Below are 21,780 nucleotides of genomic sequence, written 5' to 3' on the forward strand. Positions count from 1 at the left end.
TTTTCTTTAACGATATGAAATTTCAAAACTGAAAGTCTGGAAAGAAAAGTCAATTCAATTTATTTTTGTATTATAAAAAAATAATTTCTTCCTTCGCAACAGCAACGCCGATTCAAACAATATTGAAAGCTTAAAATGGATCTTTTGATTGCTTTTCGTTTTACTGTTATAGCAGTGTTGCTCTTTTTAACGATTATTGTTCTTTTGCTTCGTGTAGTAGCTACTTAATGTTAATGTTAATGAGAAGAAATAATTTACAAAGCAAAGGTAAGTTAATACTGATCAGATGAGTTTTGAGTAATATTTTACAATGTTTTTTAGTTCTCGCAAATTCTGGGAAACTCAAAGCGCAATATATAATTGTATTTTAAATTGATGATGAGCCAGATAGACACCTAAAATACGAAATCAAGCAAGTTCGCACAAGTATACCTACATACATATGTATGTGTTCCAAGCACTTTTAGACGTAGTTTGTTTTTCTTAAAAAAAAATGTCAGAGTACTTCTATGAAATGTAAACAGTAAAGATTTTCATTTAAGTACAGCATCGTGTACATCAGTTTACTTATACCATACTAGCTGATCCCGCAGCCGTTGTCCTGCATTTTTTGGTTTCTGTTCCGGTGTACAGAAAAGATGGTTTTCCAGCTCGTGAGCACGCCACGGCCGTGTGAAAAACATAACATTTCCAAATTTATGCCTCACACTATGCGACTATCTTTAGGGGATTGTCATCTAACATGCAATTTTCCCTGGAAATACGTTTGAACTGAAATGGGAAATCGTTAGAACTCAAAGGAATTCGTAGAATCAAGCATTCTGCCCCTTGTATTCGATAGGTGCGTCACAATCAGTCGGGTTCCATTACACAGTTTCGTGGCATGATGATTGCGAAACATAATAACGACCGATCCTACTTTGAGACCCAAATGATGCGGTGGCATACCAAGCCTGTCCAAAGAATTTAGAAATACCACTGGATAATTCACGGCGCCGTCTTCATTGTCAAGACGATCGATCGATTTGTATGAGCGCAAGTCTCCCGGAATTTGACTTTGAATCTTCCAGTTTAAGTCAACAACATCGGTATTTTTGGCAGCTAACATTGCGCGTGCACTTAAGGAATCGTAGTTACGATAATTTGGCCAATGTCCGAGCATTTGTGATGAGTTCATCTTTCGTGAATTGACAAAGGGAAGATGGAATTGATATCGAACCCCCGGAAGTATCAACCGAAATTCTACCATTTCCAATTTTTAGCGAAGGCCATGTAAAATGTCTTCGGCAATGTCTTTTTTGTTCGTATCCCATAATTGACGCGGATTTGAAGGCTGATATGTCGAAATGATTATCGCGAAAAGTGTGCGAACTTCATTTTCATTCCAGTGATTAACGTGTTCCAGCAATTGTAATTGCTGGCTTACATTCACAGTACCCAATGACCCAAATAAAGTTGAACCGCGTACATTAATCAAAACGTGTAGCAACCGAAGGTAGAAGCAGTCGTCGTTTTTCGGGTAGATTGTGTAAATTCGTCCTAATGCATTAGTTGAGAACACATCTGGATGTCAATCTACTGGTTGGAATTGCAATCTGCGCAACTATTTCTTCTACGATGCATTCCATGTGTAATATAGAGCAACGTTCTCGTAAACGGATCACTGACGAAAGTTGAGAAAAAACTCGTCAATGTTAATGTTGTTGCTGGCGGTGTTTCCACTGGCTGTACTGTATTCTTTGAGTTAAAATACACATTAAATTTGGTTAGCATTTTCATTAATGTTTAAATTGAAAAAAGTTGTTGTAGTGACATAACTACAATAGTTGGACATATGCTACCGCGGAGTTTTTTGTAGACATTATGATGTTCTTCAATATTGTTGTAAATTATTTTGTTCTATCGCTAATAGTTTCGGCAGCGCATTCGACGAAAGACATTTAAGACTCATTTTTCTACACCTTCGGTTACATTGTTCAAATTTTACCAAGGATCCCTAATTTTTTTCAAAATGAAATGTAGCCTATGTCAAATTGGAAGAATGTAGCATTCTATTGGTGAAAGAATTTTTAACCATTCAGAGTGCCGATTGTACCATGCTCAAGTGTATATTGATACTTTCTGTTAGTCTTATATAATACTTGCCTTTTGAAATCGTTTTGGGAGAGTCAATGCATAAAAAGATTCATAATTATGCTTTTTTCTCCGCGGTATTTTCGAAAATTTCAGACTGTAGATTTTTCGATGATTATGGCAATAAAATCTGCAAGTATGTGTATGCATAGCGTTATCATCCACTTGACCTACGCCTACTTCCCAAAAATTAATTTGCATGCACTAAGTATATAAATACAGAAATGTTTGGCTCTTAACTGTGTTATGCTAGCAAAGCGAACTAAATGGAATAATTTCGAAATCGCTTAGAAGCGATAAGCGATAAGAGCTAATCACGCATGCCAATAATATGCGATAAAGATAAAATGCCAACAGATTGGCATATAATTGTCGTAAAAATAACGAATTAGCGTACAAACAAATTGAATAACATACATATGTTCTTAAATGAGAGGAGTATTTAATCGTCGAATTATGATATAATATTTAGAGAATTACTTGCCGCTTAAATTGTGGAAATAATTCGAATACAATGCAGTAAAAAATCTTTAACTAAAGCAGACAAGAACTAAGCGCAATTGCTTGTCGTCAGGTGGGCTGAATTCTCCGAATATTTGCTGGCAAAATAAAACGGACACATTGCTCTTAAACTCTCAACTCCCGCTTAGAACCCGACTACTCCATTCGCAGGCTGTTGCCAATATCAGATGAAAATATACATACATACATGTATGTATATGATTATGTAAAAAGCAATTCCAATAGTTACGAAATAGCCAATCATTCAGATTTATGAATGTGTATATTTAATTATACAATAAAAATTAAAAATTGCGTCAATTTAAAATAAAAAATATAAAACTACTACAAAACAGAAATTATTTTAAATTAAAAATAAATAAATATGTATGTATAGTATTATTGCATTCGATAAATAATTTGCACAATTTTTTTCATATGATTTGTTTTCATTCCATAATTCTGTAACCATAACTGTTATTAGTTTTACTTTAGTTTTAATTTTATTGATCACTTTTTTGTTATCTTTGTTATACAAAACGGCAACATTTGTAGGGAGATTTTTCTAACAGCTCCACATTTCACTATGTTTGTATGTGTAGGTGTAGTTTTAAACTTTCTCTTTCAAAAAGATTTTCTTTCATAAATTTTATTCGCTATTACGTACGTATGTAGATGCACACATACAAACACATATGTATATGTGTGTATATAGGAAAATTCATATGTTTATTAGCTAATAACTCGATAGGCACATGCATATGAATACATATGCATGCACATATATGGCTGAGTATATTAAAGGCTGCTAACCGGCTGTAGTTTGTTGTTGTTGTAAATTGCTAAAATTATTTAGTCTTTAGGCATCTGTTCGCAAATACAGAATATGCTTTCTAGTTCGTATCTATGTATTTATGTATGTGTGCATATACTAGTACATGTGTGTAGATTTATATTGTGTTAATATTTACAAAAAATATACATAATTCCATACATATAATAAGTTTATATGAATGTAACGTTCGTGATTTTGCTTGTTCTTTGGCTTTGGAAGGGTGGGTTCACTTGTTATATGTATGAATGTGTATATGTATGTAGGTGGAAAGTTAGTAGGAGTCTTGAGAGTATTTTCCCTGATTTTTTAGCTAAATGTCTATGTGTGTTTCTGTATATTCGTGTACTTGTGTGTGTGAGTGTGTTCGCATGCAGCTGCATAGTATTAATAACATTGTAATATATATATATATGTATTTGGTTTTTTTAACATTTTTCTCTCAATATGTCTCAGGTGCCTAGTAGAAGGAGCTACACCATGCATCACCGACCGTGGGGCTGAACAACCCAGCTGTGTGACTTGTAGTCGTGTGCACGTGTATTGGATGCGTGGTGGCACTAACAGGACTTGACGCTGGCAAGCATTGGAAGCAGTAATTAGTTCCATAGTTATTATCCCAAAACTGTTGGCCTTTACATTGGAAACGACAAGCAAACTCAATGCGCTGACCAATTTGCAAAGAATTACCAAAGAGATAGAAGGTAAATTTATCTGAAAAGCCGTCACAAGAGTTTTCAGCATAGTTTGCCTGCAGATCGGCATAGCTGCGCCAATTATCCAGCGTATAACGTATATGCACTGACTTGTTGAAGTCCAAATTGCGTACACGCACCGTGCCGGTAATCGTCTGATTGATGTGATCCGTTACCGCGGCGTTCTCCAACGAAACTTGTTTTTCGCGCACAAGATCTAAAAAGTTCGGCAATCCACCGGGCTGTTGAAAGAGCGGCATGAGCAGCTTATCGGATTTCGGTCCGAGCTGTATGGGCGGTTCCGATTCCAACACTTCCAAATCTTCAAATGCAGATTTCGGTATTGTTGGTATTTCGTCGAGAAATGTTTTGATATCGGCCAAATCGAGACCTAGTACATCTGCGAAACGCACAATTTTCTTGCGACCTGGTGTACCCGGTGGTGTTTTACCGGTTTTCAGTGATGAGCAGCGGCGCACGCGTTGCGGCCGACAATCGTCTTCATCCTCTTCGTGTCCATCGAATGTGGATTTCTCATCTTTGGTTTTGTTGTGCAGTTGTTTAGTTTCAGTGGTTTCCTGAGTGCTTGTACGGGTCGACTCATTTGTGTCTAACCCTATTTGTACTTCGTTTTGGGCGGTTTTATCCGTATTGCTAGTTTCAGTCGTTTCAGTGTGCAATTGTTCGATATTGTCAAGATTTCTGTGTGCATCAGTTTCAGTGTCGCCATTAGAGAGATTAGTGTGCAAAGTTACGGAAGCAGTATTGTTGTTTTCGTTTGTTTGAATTTGCATGGATTCAATAATATTTCCAATGCGTGCGCTATGTTCTTGCAGTTCATTGATTATCTCATCTTGTATATTTGCCAAATCCACAGGTGTTAAAGTTTCGTCATGGTTCTGCGCCTCCACCAAAGGTTCTTCGGATAGTTTCTTATTTGCAACCGCTGCATTGTCGACATCGTCCTCAGTTTTGCTGTTTTCTGCAGACACGTTGTCATGGTGGTCATGGACTTGGTCATTCGCGCCATAGCCATTGTGTAGTGTAGGCGAAAATTCGGGTACGTCGTTTAACGTTTGCTCATTGTGTATATGATCAAAGTACTGCACATCTGTGGAGCCGCGACTACTCGAGGTCGACGCACACACACATCCCGATTCAGCCGCCGAATTGTGTGGTGTATTCGATGCTGTCTCTATTAGTCGCAAATATTCACACTCATCCACAGGGCTACCTGGACTTTCCAGCTCACAGTCAAAATCAAAGAACGAATCGGACTCATGGCGCAGCGGTTGCAAGTCCGTCACCGCCTGTTCGGAGTCATTTGTGGTTTTCCATGTATTGGTTGTGTTGTTTTCATTAATTATCGACACTTCCTCAGGCGATAATTCGCCATCGTCATTCTACATAAATATATTTAACAAACTTGTTCATTAATTATTTGCTATTGTAGATATTAAACACCAACACACCTGTGTGCCCAATGTACGTAACTTCGATGATAAACTACGCGCAAAAGCCTCGGCTCTACCACGACATGATGACATGCCTAATGTGGGAATTACAGATATTATACTGCAGGATTTTGTGTCAGGGGTGCCACTGTTCTCATTCAAAGGAATATCGCCGGGACCGTTCATTGGCCTTAACCAGAATCACGATCTGAAAGAAAGAAATAAAAAGACATGTTATTTATAAAATATTCGAGTAATTAATTATCGTTAACACGTGCTTCACGTACACAACTAAAAGCTTTACGAGTTTTAAGTTTGAGCTTCGTCAATTTCCTAAATTGTATAATTCCTAATAGCTTGATTTTAATCTATTTATTTAAAATATCCAAAATTTTAATCTCACTTTTCTGAATAATCAGTATGAGAATAGCAATTGGAGGAAATCTTTGCTTTTTGAATGTCAAATTTTAACCTCGCGTTTTACAATTAATGTCCAGTCCTATAGAATAGCTTATGGGATAACAAAATAACAAAATATACAACTTCAATATTATATAGTACCTTATTTCTTGCTTAACTGAGCTACAGCTACGCTCCTTCTAATCACAGATATATTGTCTTATACAGTCTTTAAAACTCGAAAGCAAAAAATAGGATGCTTGCACTTATATTTAAAAATCAGAACGTTTATAACCTAAAACTGCGCTTGTTTTGAGAAATCACTCTTCAAACAGATGCATGCTTATATAAACTGAAAAAAATTATCAAATTATGAGCAAGTTAATGCTTAATGCATTCGCTAATGATAACAACTTGTAATCTAATTGGCTTATGAATTATACAACGAGGCATTAAATAATGCAAAAATCAATAAAAACAAATGAAAATCGAAGGAAATTCAACAACGACTTTTTGGTGCGTTCGAATTTTGATTTTGTTTGTATTTTTTGTTTTTGGGTTTTTTGATCACACTCTCCTCTTCACAGCTAAAAATATTTCACTCTCTAACTTAGTGGCTTGGCTCGTGTTAAGAAAAGGAAAAATAAAGCAAATTAATTAAGATTACTTTTTAGTAGGTATTTATATATGTATGTATATTGTGTGTTTGTGTGGTCATGCAAATGTACGTTTATTTGTAAATAATGGCGAAGCGCAATTGTTAACATACAGCCAAATAGCACATAAATAATTTTCATTTCGCTTTTTAGTTATCTCAATATGAAAAATCGGTGCAATTGAATTTGCATGTACATATATGCATATGTGTGTGTAGATACTTAATACATTTCTGTTATTTATTAGGCGAAATAATCTCTTAATTTAAAAACCGCATGGAAAGGAACTTTTAGTGACTTGCATACATTCTGTCTACCTATTTATGCGTATGTGTACCATATATATGCGATTTGGAGCAAGTTGTTCGAATAAAAATATGCATATAGGTCTTTAGCATATGTTGGTATATGTGTAGTATTTAGGTACATATTTATCGTCAAGACAAGTTCTTCGGAAAGAATTATCATTCCCTCACAAGTCAGTTTATATATACACATTAATCTAAAAGGAAATATATGTATGTATATGCAAATAAATGCGTGTGTATATAATAAAACAAATAAGGAAGGGCTATGTTCGGGTGCAAGCGAACATTATATATTCCAGCAACTTATAGCTTGAACAATTTTGGCTGGATTTGGACAATTTTTAGTCATAAGTGGCAAGCCTCAAAATACTATGCATACAAAGCTTTATCTCGTTATATTGATTGCTTCTTGATTTGTATACTGCAAACTGAAGGAATCAGATAGAATTTAAAACTGAGTTACATGGGAAGTAGGCGTGATTGCATTCCGATTTCGCCCACTGTTACATGGTAATGTGAGAGGAATGTCACCTACCAAATTTGGTTAAAATTGGTCGGTCAGGTACCGAAATATATAACTTAACCTAAAAATTGGCGGTACCTCGACTATCATTCAGTCATCCTGATTATTTATAAATACATAACCCTATATCTATCTATCTCGATTAATTTTAGATAATTCGTACAACCTTTAAGTGAACAAAACTATTATACTCTGTAGCAACAAGTTGCAAGAGTATAAAAACGAAGCCTTATAACGTATTTAAATCCACACGCTGTAATTACTTGTATTTGTATTTGTGTGGCTCCATTGAGACCAAACTGTCTTGACTAATAAAACAACTAGTCAATAAAAACATTTTCAAACTTTCTTCATAGAGAGCGACAAAATTATGATATTATCAAAGAAGTTTATGAATAGTGGATGTGCTTCTGATGCTCTGTATTCAGAAACTGGGTGAATTGTAAAAAAATGTTAATTAACAAATCACATTTTTTGTTGACGGCTGAGTGGAGAACAAAAGCGCTTTAAAAACTGCCTTGTTGAGTTAAGAGTGAAATTTTTAAACATTTTAATATTAAAGAACGCAAGAAACTATAGAAATTTTAAAACCTAATTTGAATATCTTATATTCCGAAATCTTAAAAAAATGATTCAGTTCAAAGTCTCAACCAACAGTAAGAAAACCGAGTTTCAACTTCCAGTTAATGACCAAATTATTTTTTCTGTTAATTTCTATGTAATTATTTTTAATAGTTTGTATGATTTATCCAGAGTATACCGTATATTAGGCAATGACATAAAGTGTGTTCACTTTTGCAACTATCCTCCAATTGGTTACTTTGTAATAAAAATTAACATATACGAAATTATTTTACTTAATGCTGGTTATGATGTCATGCTATACATACGGTAACGAACCCCTATTACATAGTGCCAATAATTGAATAATTTTCCTTCACACAGTCAATCTAATCAAATAACAATAGAGAGCATTTTGACATGTCACTCGGCAACTAACAGCTGGGCAGCTGCCAGCCGCTTTCGTCGTTGCGTGGCATATCAGCTGACAACCCGAATATAGACATATTCGAGTATATTAATTATTTCGACAAAGCATTTCAATTAAGAGTGATTCCTGTTCTCATTTACTTTTATGGAAATGAGGCTTATGATAAGATGTTTCACTCTCTGTTTGTGGAATGATTATAATTATTATTAATACAAGTACTTTTTGAACTTATAAAGAAATATTTTTGTACTAAAATTTCAAATTACATAATTCCGTGAATTAATAAAATAAACATCGAATAAAGAAGAGTTTATCTGGTAAACCTTTACAGACTGTTATATTTTTTTACAGACCTAACATCCTTTCGTAAATCTGACTTTGCTATTATTGTTGCATCGTTCATGGTACTCACTATGTGGTCAGCCTAAAACTCACCCATCAGTTGAAGTGAAATTTGTCACACTACGTTGAAACGAAAATATGTATGTATGTATATGTACCTAACAAGCCACGCTTTATTGGCTTGTTGACTTTGAGCGAATTAAATCATAAACAAATTATTTTTAATTGCAAAAAGCAAAAAGTAAAACATGTGAGAGAGCGAACTTAAAATAACAACAATGTTCCTAAGTCCCAATTAAAAAGACAATAACAGTTTTGTTCTGAATATAGTATTGAAGTATTTAAAAGTTTATGGTATTTAAGTATGGTATTCAAAGTAACTGGAGAGCAATAGAAAAATGGTTAGAAATGCTAGTTTTTTTCAAAATAAAATATATAATTATTTCAGAATGATACATTCTGCAAATATATAATATTCCCCTTAATTATTTTGATAACTAAAATTATAAAACTAATTGCATTTAAAAGATCCCATGCTACTTCTTGCAATAAGACTGATATTTCATATTTTAAATTAAGTAGTTAATTATTTTTGTGAGCGTCGAAGAAATTTCTATTTTTTAACTATATGCTTAACTTTTTAGTGAAAAAAACGTGTGAAAAATTTTATTGTTTTAAAGTATTTTTTATTATAATTGCGTTATTTTTTCACAAAGGCAATTGAAAAAATAAAATTCAATAATAAAAGATGGCCAAAATGTAAAAAATAAAAGAGTTTTACAATTAAAATATTAATTTTTTAACAAATGAATTAATAGTCTTACTTTCCGGTAAAAATGTGAATAATTTTTTCAAATATTTCAATAAAAATGTTTAAGATTTTTCAAAATTCTTTATGTGTTTTTATGAATTTTAACATTCTAGCCTTCGTCGTTACAGCTAAATTGAAACCCGGTTAAGTTTTATTTTTATGTAAAATAACTACTGTAAAATGTAAACAAAATATGGTACATAAGTACATACATACATATATTGAAAAGTTTCTGATATGTGCAGGCTTATAAATAAAATGCAGTGTATATACAAACACATACTAGATGTGAGTAAATGTGCAATGTACTTCTGTGTGAAACTTTGGCAGCGCAGATTCCGGTTCAATATGAAATCAGCTGTCACGTTGCACCCGCCACCTAGCTTGTCCTTACCATTCATAGCGATTAATTAATTTCACTGCGCAGAAATTTTTCAGATTTTCTACTTGATAAAAAATTAAAAAGTAACTAATTTTTGGCAAGAGTTTTCATAGTCGCCAAATTGAAATGAAAATTTATTAATGAAATTATTTCAATGCTAAATTTGTTTATTTATATTTTCTACTTTTTTTTCGTAAAAGTCACTTGTGAGCCGCGTGATATTATTAAATTTTCACAGCTGCTTCCATGACAAAGCTAATATTTTACTATTTTTACAAATAACTTTCCATTAGTGCAACTTGCGGTCACACAAGGCGGTTAAAAATCAAAACAAAATAGCAAAAACATACTCACACACATACGCAAAATAAGAAAATGACACTTACGTACGTATGTATGTGTATACATATGTACATATGTATACTAAGTGTTTTTATATATGTATGTATTTATGTGCAAATTCAGATGTATACACATCACATGAATAATACAAACAGACATAATACAAACTAAAATAAATTTTCGGCATTTAAAAATAGCATTATAAATTGCACAAAAAAAAATCTCAAATTGATAGCGAATTAGGATTAATTAAAGCGATGACCCTTTGCCCTATAAACATTCGTTTACGCACTTATGTACAATATATGCTAATATGCATATACAGTTAGTTGTATGTGACAAAGCAAAAGACATAACAGAGCGCAAAAATTTAAATTTGAAGTTAATATTTTCTTATTTCAAGCACACTTGTATGTATGTACATAGCTGTTACCACACTGTCTCTGGCGACGAGTCTGCTACACCCGGTTAAGGAAATTAAAAGTACCTGTCATTCGAGATAAGCTTTCTTTGTTTATTATAATTATGTTTTAAATAGTTTTCGTGCGCTTATCAAAACAAAAAACAATTAGTTTGTTTAATAACACTTGCTCAATTTCGAAAAAAAAATGTAATGATAGCTTAACAGAGACACTACTTCACTTGAACGAGTTAACGAGTATGCTTTGGATTTTATTTTTTACTTTTATTTTTATTATTAGTTGATAATAATATATACGTGTACAGAGCATTTGGGGTTGTCCACCTTACGATTTTAGCTTTGACCTTGCGTAAATTTCTGAAGTGAATTGACACAGATTTAAAGCAGCCAGTTGTGAACGTATATGATTATATTGTAGTACATTTTATTTTAATCAATTTTAATTGATATTTATTTTCTTTAACACATTTATCAATATTTTCTTCTGTTTTTACTTTTATTATTATTTTTTGGTAATAAGCGAACGCATGAACTACACGAAAAGGCGAAAACACACAAAGTTCACTTTTAATATTTGACTTCTACCGTTGCGTCGCTTGTGTGCTCGTCTTCATCTTGGACACGGTGCGCACAATAAGAGTGTCATTCAAGGGTATTGCAAGGTCGTAGCGCGCAACTTGACGGGTATGGCTCGTTGGTATACGAATCCACGGCGCTTGCTTTAGCGTCATCTATAGTCCTCCGCTCTCCGTTTATATTTTGTATCTCATTTTGTTTGCAAATATCACCCTGCTCGCTGATTTTCGGTAGGTAGGTATATAACTTTTTTGTTTTGATTTTTTCGTGAATTTTCTCTTCTGACATTCGGCACGAGCACAGACTTTAGATACTCCCAATTAGATTTGCTCAGATACAAATTAACACAACACCTGCTATACTTAGTATATGTATGTACATATGTATGTAGAAAAACAACACAAAATTGACTTATATGTCGGCAGCATACAGTAACAACTGGCACAATTATTCACGTGCGGCTTTTATGTATGTAGTTAAATATGCAGTATGTGGTACGTGCCACAAGTACCATTCTAAGTATAAGCGCTAAACTTTCTCACACGAAATTTGGCATTTGAGTGGGCGCTTATACACATATGTTTTTAAGAAAAGCACACAAGGCTGTTCACCAAAAATGCGCTACAGTGCTACTTGCATTTGTACATACAAACAAACTTATATTTGTAGTAATCGTTTATGTTTGAGTTAACTTGTGTGCTCTTATCTCTCCGGTGCGGTCCGGTAGGTCGGCGGTCTCACTCTCATTTGCCTCGAACTTGTCTTCTAGAATATAGTATACGCATGCTTATTTCTCGGTGGCCACTGCACTCCTTACTTTCGCTTTCAACTTTAGCATTTCGATAATAATTTGTGCGTTCGCTTCTCACTGTAATGGCATTACGCTGCAATTATGTAGAGTTTCATATACGAAGTACTCATACCTATGAAATGACTATCATATTTATTTGTTTATGTGCTCGTATCACACCGATTATAAACAATTCCAATATTTGTAAACCTTTGCACTTGCACTGTAGTTATGAGTATTTTAAGTGTACTCCGCATTCATATCTCAGTTGCTCTTCTATAAATACGAGTGCAAATCATAGGTAGCAGCGGTACGAATACAACAAGGGTGGTGTATGAGAGCGAGAGAATCAAGTGATTTTTATGTTCAAAACAAATAATGAGTGTGAAACTTTTCAACGTTGCCACTAAAATATAAATATTTTATCGCCGATATTGATAATCTTGATAATTCGAAAGAGTACCTATGTACATAATTTTCTATTTTCCTATTTCCAGCATTCCATGTTAGACGCTATTTGTGTACGGTATGCACTATTTGTACAGCGAATTAATGAAAATATTCCAAATATTTGTGCTGCTTATCGAAACCAGCAACAATAGTAAACTGTATGCATGTTGTTTTTAGCAAACATTTGCTATCGATAAATAACTCAATGAGAACTTTGACATGAATTTATTATCTCTTGCTTTTGCATGCGAGAGTAAAGTAAATTGTTTTAAGTAAATGAAGGTTTAATGTAGTAGTCTGGTAACTTATGCCTATTTTTATGACTTACTTGGAGGGTTTGTTTTTTGTAGGAAAATAAAAATTAATTATCTTGAATATTTAGAGTGTTTTTATTTACATATTGAAAATAAAAAAAAAATTTATTTGAAAAAATTTAATAGGTACTTTATTACTATTATTATTGTCACTCGAAGTTGGAACCTCAAAAAAATGCAAGTGGGTGGCCCGGGTGATTTTGGCTCTTGATGTTATCTGAAATCAAATATTCTCGATTATTCTTCATCTATAGATACATATGTGATTCTGGTCGGAACTACTGAAGTTAAATCTCAAGGGTAAATAACAAAATGGAGGACTTTGAAAAAAAAGTCCTTTTATTTTAGCGAAGAAAGGGTTGTAAAATAAAAAGTTAGGGGTGAAAAAAATTCTCGTTAGTACAATTTTCGATTTTTTGAACCCAATTTACCAGACTACTACCTTAAAAAAAATACATTATGATTACCAGAAACGTCAAACAAATTAACTTAAAAATTTGATTTTATTTTTTGAAATAAAAAATGCACAAAAACGCGACTTGAAAATTGAAATCGCATAATTAAAGTAGTCACCTTTTTGTGGAACGTAGAACATCGCGATGTCAAAAATGATAATACAAATCTCAAATATTGTTTATTATCTTGAGGCACTAAGTTTTTCTGACTATTTTACTACCAGTTTTCTATATAAAGTATTAGTTTAGGTAGTAATTCCTTAATTCCACCTGTCATAAAGAACTCAGTACTACATCGTTTCACTTTAGGCTATATTTATATAAATGCCGGCTTATATATACTCCTACATGTATATGTGTATATATGCACATACATAGTATATTAATGTATGACAGATTTAACGGTGATTAAAGATAATATAAAACATTATAAAAATATATCTTATGTCAATACATTAACGAAAATAGAGTAGGTAGGTGAGTCAAAGCCTGAAATGAATTTTAAATTCAACCAACAAATTTTAGATAAGATTTTCGTTCCGATAACATTTTTGATTAGACAGTATTATTGCCAATTTTTTATTAATAATTATTTAGTATATACCTAAAACGAAAGCTGAAACTATAGTTTCATACAAAAGTTGTACTTATGTATGTATATTTGACAAACATGGTCTTATAGGGCGTCATATGCGATTTCAATTTTATTAGGTCAAATAATAACTATAAGATGTTAAGTATTAAAGCGGAGAAATTGGAAGTATGTATAATCTCTATAAATTCAAATAAATACTTTTCGTTGACTCTACAATAAATAAATCAATCTCTAATGATGATTTCGAATAGTAATCCTCGAATATACTAACTAATAATGATTGAAATCTAACTAAATATATTTATTTATATTCTGTTATTTTTATTTCGTACTTTATATGTATCTGTATCAATTAGCTCGGGAATCGCCTTCATTTCATTAAACTTAAGTCTGCTCTTTGCCCACTTTGTAAAGATATGTAGTTCAGAGATTTTGGTCTATTAAAGTTGATAGACTCGCACCTTGTCGTCAGCGTTAGCTAAGTAAGTAGCCAAATAACGAATGCTGATGATGATGTTGCTGAAAAAACACTTACCACACCATTTACGTAAAGAAAATGTGTTGATTTTAAGTACAATAATATAACAGCATTTAATTAATTGATTATTAAGTAACATAAAGAAGCAGGAATTACAAATACAAAAATTTACAAATGTGCCATGTCAGCCGATACCGCTCAACATTTAAAGAATAAAAGGTATTGATCGCTATTTTAGCTGGAAATAATTATATAAATTAATGTAAATAATATAAATTAATGTTTGAAGACTAAGTCTTGTTGAGTATACAAGTGGTTTTAATAATTTTCCGTAATTTTAAAATACATAATAATAATTTAAAATATTTTGTGCGTACGCATACTTATTAAACCAACTGTTATTTGTCTAAAGCAAAGTAAAATGCTTTTTAACTATTTTCACTGTTCATTTTTCTGCCTTTTCAAATAATTAAAGTTACTGTTGGAAAAGGATCATATTTCATACATATATGTTTTAGGTAGTATAGTTGAACTTCGCCCTCGTACACACATCCTTACACACATAGATATACTATTTGCATATGTATTAGCCTCAATCTAAATAATATAATCCGAAAGTGATTACTCTTCTTGCTTCTACAAAGATAATTGTCATACACAAATACACAAACATATGTACATACATATTGATTTTCGAATCCGCACAAATCTAGATGTGCATGTAATTTAAGTGTAGCCACAAAAGTAATGAAAGCTGTGCACTTTTCATGAATTTAGCCCTCGAGTAAAATCTCTCATAGAAGTTTCAAACAGTAAACTAAACCATATCCGAGTATTTTCAACATACATATACATATATGCACTCATGCGCATACATATATGTATACATACAGATAAACGTTTATAAGTTATTGACTAGAAATTTCGCATCAATTTTTTTTAATTTTACTTCCATATATACATATATGCACTTGTGTATGTGTGTTTGCAAATTAAAACTACATATGTTAATATGTATGTATGTTGTACTTTTTACGAGTGTGTAGTGGCTTTAGATTCTCAAACGTAGTTTTGACAAAACAACTTATCTCGACTTAGCAGTTTTAACCGCGCAAGTTGTAATAGAAATAATTCCTAAATAAATTGTAGCTCACCAATTTTGTCAAATTATTAATGTATTGTTTTAGAAACTATTTTATTTAATTCGCATAGAGTAATTTAATGTTTCATTAAAGATCAAATTTATCGTAATCAAAGAGGAACTTGCTTAAGCTAGAAAAGTTCTTTTGTCAAAAACTCGCTGATATGTGTGTGTGCGCCTAATAAAAAAATATGTTTTAATTTCAACAAAAATTAATATAACTGCAATTTCGTACTAAAATCACTATAATACTGGTTAATTAAATAAAACAAAATAATAATAATTATAATTTATTCCAGCTATTTACAAATAAGCTGATCAAGATTTGCTCCTTGTGTCTCTGCGAAATCTCACTGGAAATCTGACATTTAGCCATGCACAGCAACTATGTAGTGTACAACAATGCAATAACAACAATCCATCAATCATATGCGAGAACAGTTCTTAAGGTGCCAAAATCTTCTGTGGAATATGTGTGGCAAGGTACTGTTTGTGCAACCGTTGTAAGCAGAACTGATAGAACTCGATCTCGTTTGTGAAATTATGTCGCACTATATTTTTCACCTTCTCACTCACTGGCGGCTTGAAGTTGTTCTTATTGATCTTCGTTAAGTACTCCGCGCTACCTACGAAAGCAATAAGCAAAGAAATATTTTCAACACGATCTAATAAAGGTCATTATTATATAGTAATTTTTATTATATTCACAATTTGAATATGTAATGATACTCCTGGCTACTACACCCCAAATATACCCGAGACTGCAATTGTATACGTACTTTGGTAAATATCTCGAACACCTTCAAAGAACCGTGGTATATATTTCTCAAATACAGATAAGGTCGTATTCATATCCTCCAGAACACCCACAACAGCATATTGACTCTCTACAGCGAACTTGGCGCGCTCCAATGCACCCACCGTATTGAAGGGGCTGCAAAATCAAAATTATTGTGCGCATGCGTATATAAAATTCAATATTTTTATTCTCACGTGCATTCATATGCATGACCACAGAAGAATAGACTCTGTCGCCGGTGATCACCTATACCTTCCACGGTCACACCCTGCGTATAGGTACATTCCTGATCGCCGGATAGCACACAAGTCTCGAAATCTTTTTTCAACCATGCGGGGTGTGGTAGCGGTAAATCGGGAAAGGCAGCTTTACGTTCGACAAAGTACCAGGGAGCCCGTACATAGTAAAACCAACTAATCACACGTTCAATGGGATCTCTCACGACATTCACATAAATCGGCATGGGCAAATTGAATTTTGTAAAATTCGTGTAGCATACATGCTTGATGAAAACAGATGGTTCAGGTAGGTCGCTTATCACTTCGGCAAGCTCTTGCTGCTGATCATCGGCCAGGCGTATCGTTTCCACCTTTTGCACTGCATCTCGATGAAATTGAAAATTATTTCGCTCCGATAGGCGACGTAAAAGTTCCATAAATGTTTGGCTACCAACTTTTGGCACTCGATTAAAGAAAACTATACCCAATTCGGCTTTTCTCGTGTTGTTCAGCTCTAGTGCATTTAATGATTGCATCTAAGTGATTAAACCATATGAGAAATTATTAAATTTTTTACCATAAAACACCTAAGTAAACAAATGTTGAGAACAAAAGCTTATTTTATCCATTTCATGGTGCCCTTAAAATATTATTGCACTTATTCGAAAGTCAAAAAAAAGAGTAAAATAAAAAGATTCAGTTTAGCATAATTCTTGGTATACCGTAATACTTACAGGGTTCCTTTCATATTAAAGCGGTTGTTCAACCATTCTTTCTCATCACGTCGCCAATATTTTTACTAATTCCGAAAAGAAAATTTGTTTTTTAAACTTTTTAAATAAGCATAATGACTTCAAATCAAAAAATTAATCTGAATCTGGATAACTTACGATCATTCAGATTTTACTTCACACCTTCTTCGCCTTACTTTACCATAAATCGTTCTCCTTCTATTACCGAAGATCGAAAATTTCGAAATAAATTGGATTGACTTAGACATTATTTTGTTTTATTAATTTCTTATGAATATAGTGTAGGCTAAGCTGCTGGCCTGTGAGATGAAGATTACAAAAAAAAAATTTACAAAAACAACAACATATTTTAAATATTATTTTTTTTTCTTATAACGAAATTTCATCTAGTCTAAATATAATTTTAATTAATAGGAAACTCCTTGTGATTAAGAGCTAGATATTGCTTGAAGAGCCGCTGCTTACAAAAGTGATAAAAATCGTATTCATTTGTAAAATTCCTACGTATCATCTGCTTCACATCTTCTGCCACATATGGTTTCCGATTATTACGATTGCGATTTTCGAGACTCTCCTTATTTACTAAAAACAAAATGAAAATAATACAATATTCAATTATATAGTGAAATAACTAAATATACAGTAATAAACGCGTTTTGCTCCGCTGAAGAAAAGTGGAATATAATTCTCCAAAACCGTTAAAGTGACGTTTGTCTCCTCCCACGAACCGACAACGGCGTAGTCACGTTCCACACGATCCTTGGCTATCTGTATAGCATATGGAGAATCGAAAGGCCTTAACAGCGATTTGGAAGATGTAAATGTATTGTCATCATCTAAGTCTATTTCTGTCAATAATTGGTAGTATTTATACTTACAAGCAATCTAAATTCTGACCACAAAAGAACAGCGATTGCCTTTTGAAATTCCCTGTACTGTCCACAAAAGTGTATGGCACGTATTGACATTCAGGATCTCCACTGCGCACACATTCGTTGAAATCCTTTTTAAACCATACAGCCGACTTAAGATTTGCATTTGGGTTTTTGCGAAATACCCAGGCATTTTTGTACGCGTTGCGTGCATAGAAATACCAACTGATCACCCGTTCGACTGGATCGCGCACTAAATTTATATAGATCGGCTTCGGCAAGCCAAAATCATAAAAATTTATCCACGCTATATGCTCAACATAAGCTGACCCGGCACCCAAGCGAAAGACGTAGTCGGCAACTCTCTCTTGTTCCCTCGGATGGAGGTTACGTCTGGCTCCTTTGCCTGGACCAAAACGGTCAAGGTTGAAGCCATTAATTGTTTCCAAATTGCCTAATAATTGTATCATCGACTCGCTTCCCACTTTTGCGCAGCGATTAAAAAACAATATGTCTATATCCGCTTTTCTTGTGTTGTTCAGAGATGAGGTGGTTAAGGAACGCAGCTAATTGAAGTAATGAAGTTTATGTGAGCTTAGATTATTACAAGTATACTAGACATGCATTTTTCTTTTTATGCACACATATTCTAATGTATGTAACTGTTAACACTCTGCAGAGATAAATGTGTTCGGACTTATATGGTGGAACGCCATTATGTGAGTAACGCTCTTCAACATTAACGTTCACATATTGTACACACACATATATGTATGTTTGTATTAAAAAATTTAAGCGCAAGTTTTGTATTATTTATGAATGATTAACTTTTACTTATTAGGAAACTGCAATGAAATGAAGCGATTGTGTTTGTTTGAGACCACAGTCAACATGACATGAATTCTTATGTAACAAAAACACAAAAATACATATTGTGGAACATTAACATACTATATATATGTGTAAAATGTGGAATAGCCGTCTAATAACTTTAAATAGCCGCAAAGTCAAAAATGGTTGCCGAAATCTTGAAAATATCTTCCGTGTGAATCTCAAACTCGATATGCCGTATTCTATTCCTTATCACTATTAATCGATATAAATTTATTTTTCAGCGAATTTTGTGAACTAAACGCAATATATTAAGTCCATTCACTATCCATACTACTAACAAGGCCTGAGAGCAACTTTGTTTACTTCTCTGAATTCTTAATCCAATTCTAAACTATTTCTACCCTGCAAAAAGTAACAAAGTCAAGCAGAAATAATATTTAAACCAAAATTTAATTTTTTTATTTTTATTCTTTATGTATTTATTAAATCCAAATATTAATTCAAACTTTCTATGGTCTCTATGTTTTTAAGGTTCACAGCCAAATATTGTTTGTAAAGACGTTGCTTGCAGAAGTAATAAAAGTCATACTCGTTGGTGAAGTTCTTACGTATCATTTCTTTGACATCCGCGTCAATTTTAGGTTTTCGTTTGTTCTTATTTCGGGTTGTTATTTCATTATTATGTACTGAAATGGGAATACAATTATGTAAAATCGAAAATGAACACGTTCGCTATATTTGAAAATACAAATTGTTTATTAAAATTCGAAAACCACATACTCTCAAACAGAATTTTCGCTCCCTGGAAGAAACGTGGTATGTACTTCTCAAAAACAGTAAGCGTTATATTGGTGTCCTCCCAAGAACCAACCACCGCATAATCTCGTTCGACATGCTCTTTTGCCATCTGTACAGCTGCCGGTGAATTGAAAGGCCTAGCGAAACAATTTATAGAAATTAATGCAACGAGGTTCTGATGTGTCAAAAATATATACAAAATCACGGTTATTCGATTTTCACTTACAAGCAATCCTCATGATGGCCACAGAAAAAGAGCGTTTGCCTTTTGTAATTTCCAGTAAAATCCTTGGTTGTAAATGGCACATATTGACACTCTGGATCACCGCTACGCACGCATTCATTGAAATCCTTTTTGTACCATTGCGTTGATCTTATTGGTTTATTGGGATCCTTGCGATATTCAATGGCATTCTTATAAGCACCGCGTGCATAAAAATACCAACTGATTACACGCTCCACTGGATCACGCACTAAATTTATGTAGATCGGTTTTGGCAAATCGTATTCTTCGAAATCAATCCAATTCACATGTTCTATATATACCGAACCATCAGCGAACCCAGATATGGTTTCGGCCAATTCAATCTGTTCTTTTTTCTTCAACTGACGTTTGGTAGGTCTACGCAGACCTTCACGCTCAATAACCAGGTTGTTGAAGTCTTCAAGTTTGTTAAAAAGTTCAAGTAATGATTCGCTACCGACTTTAGCACAGCGATTGAAGAAGATAACATCAATCTCGGCTTTACGCGTGTTATTCAAACGTTCAGCACTTAGTTTTTTTAACTATAAAAAATGTGAGCATCCTTTGAAGAAGGTTTGTAGTACTATATTTATTATTATTATATGACTACCGCACACATTAATTTTCGAATGCCGTTAAAAAATAGAAAATCTGTATCTAACTATATTTATCTAGAACATATGCATAAACAAGGAAGTGAACAGGTGAGAAAGATTTGAAAATATATTTTGAAATCTCTTATATACCACTTTCCGTTATGAGAAATTTTGTTAAAGGAAAAATATAGCAGAAGGTCTATAGTTTAGAGTTTGAAGATGTCTACAATTAATAGTAGCTTAATATAACCTTAATATTTAAATTTAGATTGAATTTTCACTTATAACTTAATTTAAGATGTATTTTTTTAATTCCGTTTATAATTGTAAACATTTATTTATATTCTCAAATTTAGTATCATTTTAAAACTTATTCTGTAACTCAAATATATTTACAAATTTTAAATATATAGACGTATCTTTTACCGTACTCTTCACTCGCATTTCTTTCTTTATTTTTTAAGTTTAACATTCTAAAATTCTGGTAACAGAATGGCACGCATTTGGTAGAACTAATTTAGTCTAAATAAGGTCCATTTTCGATTCGAGCCACCAAACTATTTAGAAATATCCTACAAAACCGCCAAAATTAAGATATTATTATTATTATTTATTATTATTATTATTATTTATTAGAGTAATATGAAATATTAAACTAACTTGAGTAAATACACACTAGCTACCAGGGCCTACGGTGCGATTAAATGTTTACAATTTTTTTTTTATACAATGCTGTTCTTATATTCCGAATTAAACATATTGATATTGTAATATATTTTATTTGGTTAAAATTGGTTTAAATTTTGCTGCTCAGATTAATATCGTTGATATATTTGATTACTTTTTTAACGTTTCCGATGTTAATTTCATTTGGTAGAGTTGACGGTACATTAGTAAAATGAAGATAAAATGATCGATCAGTGGAAGATTTGAGTACTAAAATATATACTGTCAAAATTTTTCAAACTAATGTCTCCTATAATTTGAGAAAGACAAAATCAGGTGTGAAGGCAGATCTGAACAGCAAAGTATGACCTTCGTTCAATACAAGTATGTTCAAGAGCATTTTCACAAGCTT

General features: G+C 32.9%; 4 protein-coding genes across 11 annotated transcripts in view; all 4 read right to left on the reverse strand.

The window, feature by feature from the left end:
• Nucleotides 1–2,898: 2,898 nt before the first annotated feature.
• On the reverse strand, nt 2,899–12,395 carry LOC126761193 (glycogen-binding subunit 76A). Of its 7 annotated transcripts, none has more exons than XM_050477165.1 (3): nt 12,290–12,395; nt 5,634–5,823; nt 2,899–5,564 (listed from the first exon to the last, which is right to left on the reverse strand). In XM_050477165.1, the coding sequence occupies exons 2-3, from the start codon at nt 5,799–5,801 to the stop codon at nt 3,927–3,929; spliced, it is 1,806 nt and encodes a 601-aa protein (XP_050333122.1). In that variant the 5' UTR covers nt 5,802–5,823; nt 12,290–12,395; the 3' UTR covers nt 2,899–3,926. The 7 variants fall into 7 exon arrangements, with proteins under 7 accessions (XP_050333122.1, XP_050333121.1, XP_050333118.1 ...); XM_050477164.1 differs by lacking the exon at nt 12,290–12,395 and adding an exon at nt 11,135–11,790; XM_050477161.1 differs by lacking the exon at nt 12,290–12,395 and adding an exon at nt 11,120–11,790.
• A 2,166-nt stretch (nt 12,396–14,561) lies between these two features.
• Nucleotides 14,562–21,780, reverse strand: part of LOC126762035 (heparan sulfate 2-O-sulfotransferase pipe-like) — a 32,318-nt gene continuing 25,099 nt past the window's right edge. For both annotated transcript variants that reach the window (XM_050478513.1, XM_050478510.1), the window contains exons 4-6: nt 16,583–17,142; nt 16,369–16,523; nt 14,562–16,215 (exon numbers count right to left, since the gene is read on the reverse strand). In XM_050478513.1, coding sequence (XP_050334470.1) covers nt 16,034–16,215; nt 16,369–16,523; nt 16,583–17,142 — 897 coding nt within the window. In that variant the 3' untranslated portion in view covers nt 14,562–16,033. The remainder of the gene's footprint in view (nt 16,216–16,368; nt 16,524–16,582; nt 17,143–21,780) is intronic.
• Nucleotides 17,655–18,817, reverse strand: LOC126762036 (heparan sulfate 2-O-sulfotransferase pipe-like). Its single transcript, XM_050478514.1, has 3 exons — nt 18,237–18,817; nt 18,000–18,154; nt 17,655–17,940 (listed from the first exon to the last, which is right to left on the reverse strand). The coding sequence occupies exons 1-3, from the start codon at nt 18,698–18,700 to the stop codon at nt 17,762–17,764; spliced, it is 798 nt and encodes a 265-aa protein (XP_050334471.1). The 5' UTR covers nt 18,701–18,817; the 3' UTR covers nt 17,655–17,761.
• LOC126761549 (heparan sulfate 2-O-sulfotransferase pipe-like) lies at nt 19,560–21,146 on the reverse strand. The gene is made up of 4 exons (XM_050477849.1): nt 21,129–21,146; nt 20,089–20,648; nt 19,845–19,999; nt 19,560–19,750 (listed from the first exon to the last, which is right to left on the reverse strand). Exons 1-4 carry the CDS (start codon nt 21,144–21,146, stop codon nt 19,560–19,562), a joined length of 924 nt encoding a protein of 307 aa, XP_050333806.1.

This window comes from Bactrocera neohumeralis, chromosome 6 (assembly GCF_024586455.1).
Source record: "Bactrocera neohumeralis isolate Rockhampton chromosome 6, APGP_CSIRO_Bneo_wtdbg2-racon-allhic-juicebox.fasta_v2, whole genome shotgun sequence".
Taxonomy (NCBI): Eukaryota; Metazoa; Arthropoda; class Insecta; order Diptera; family Tephritidae; genus Bactrocera; species Bactrocera neohumeralis.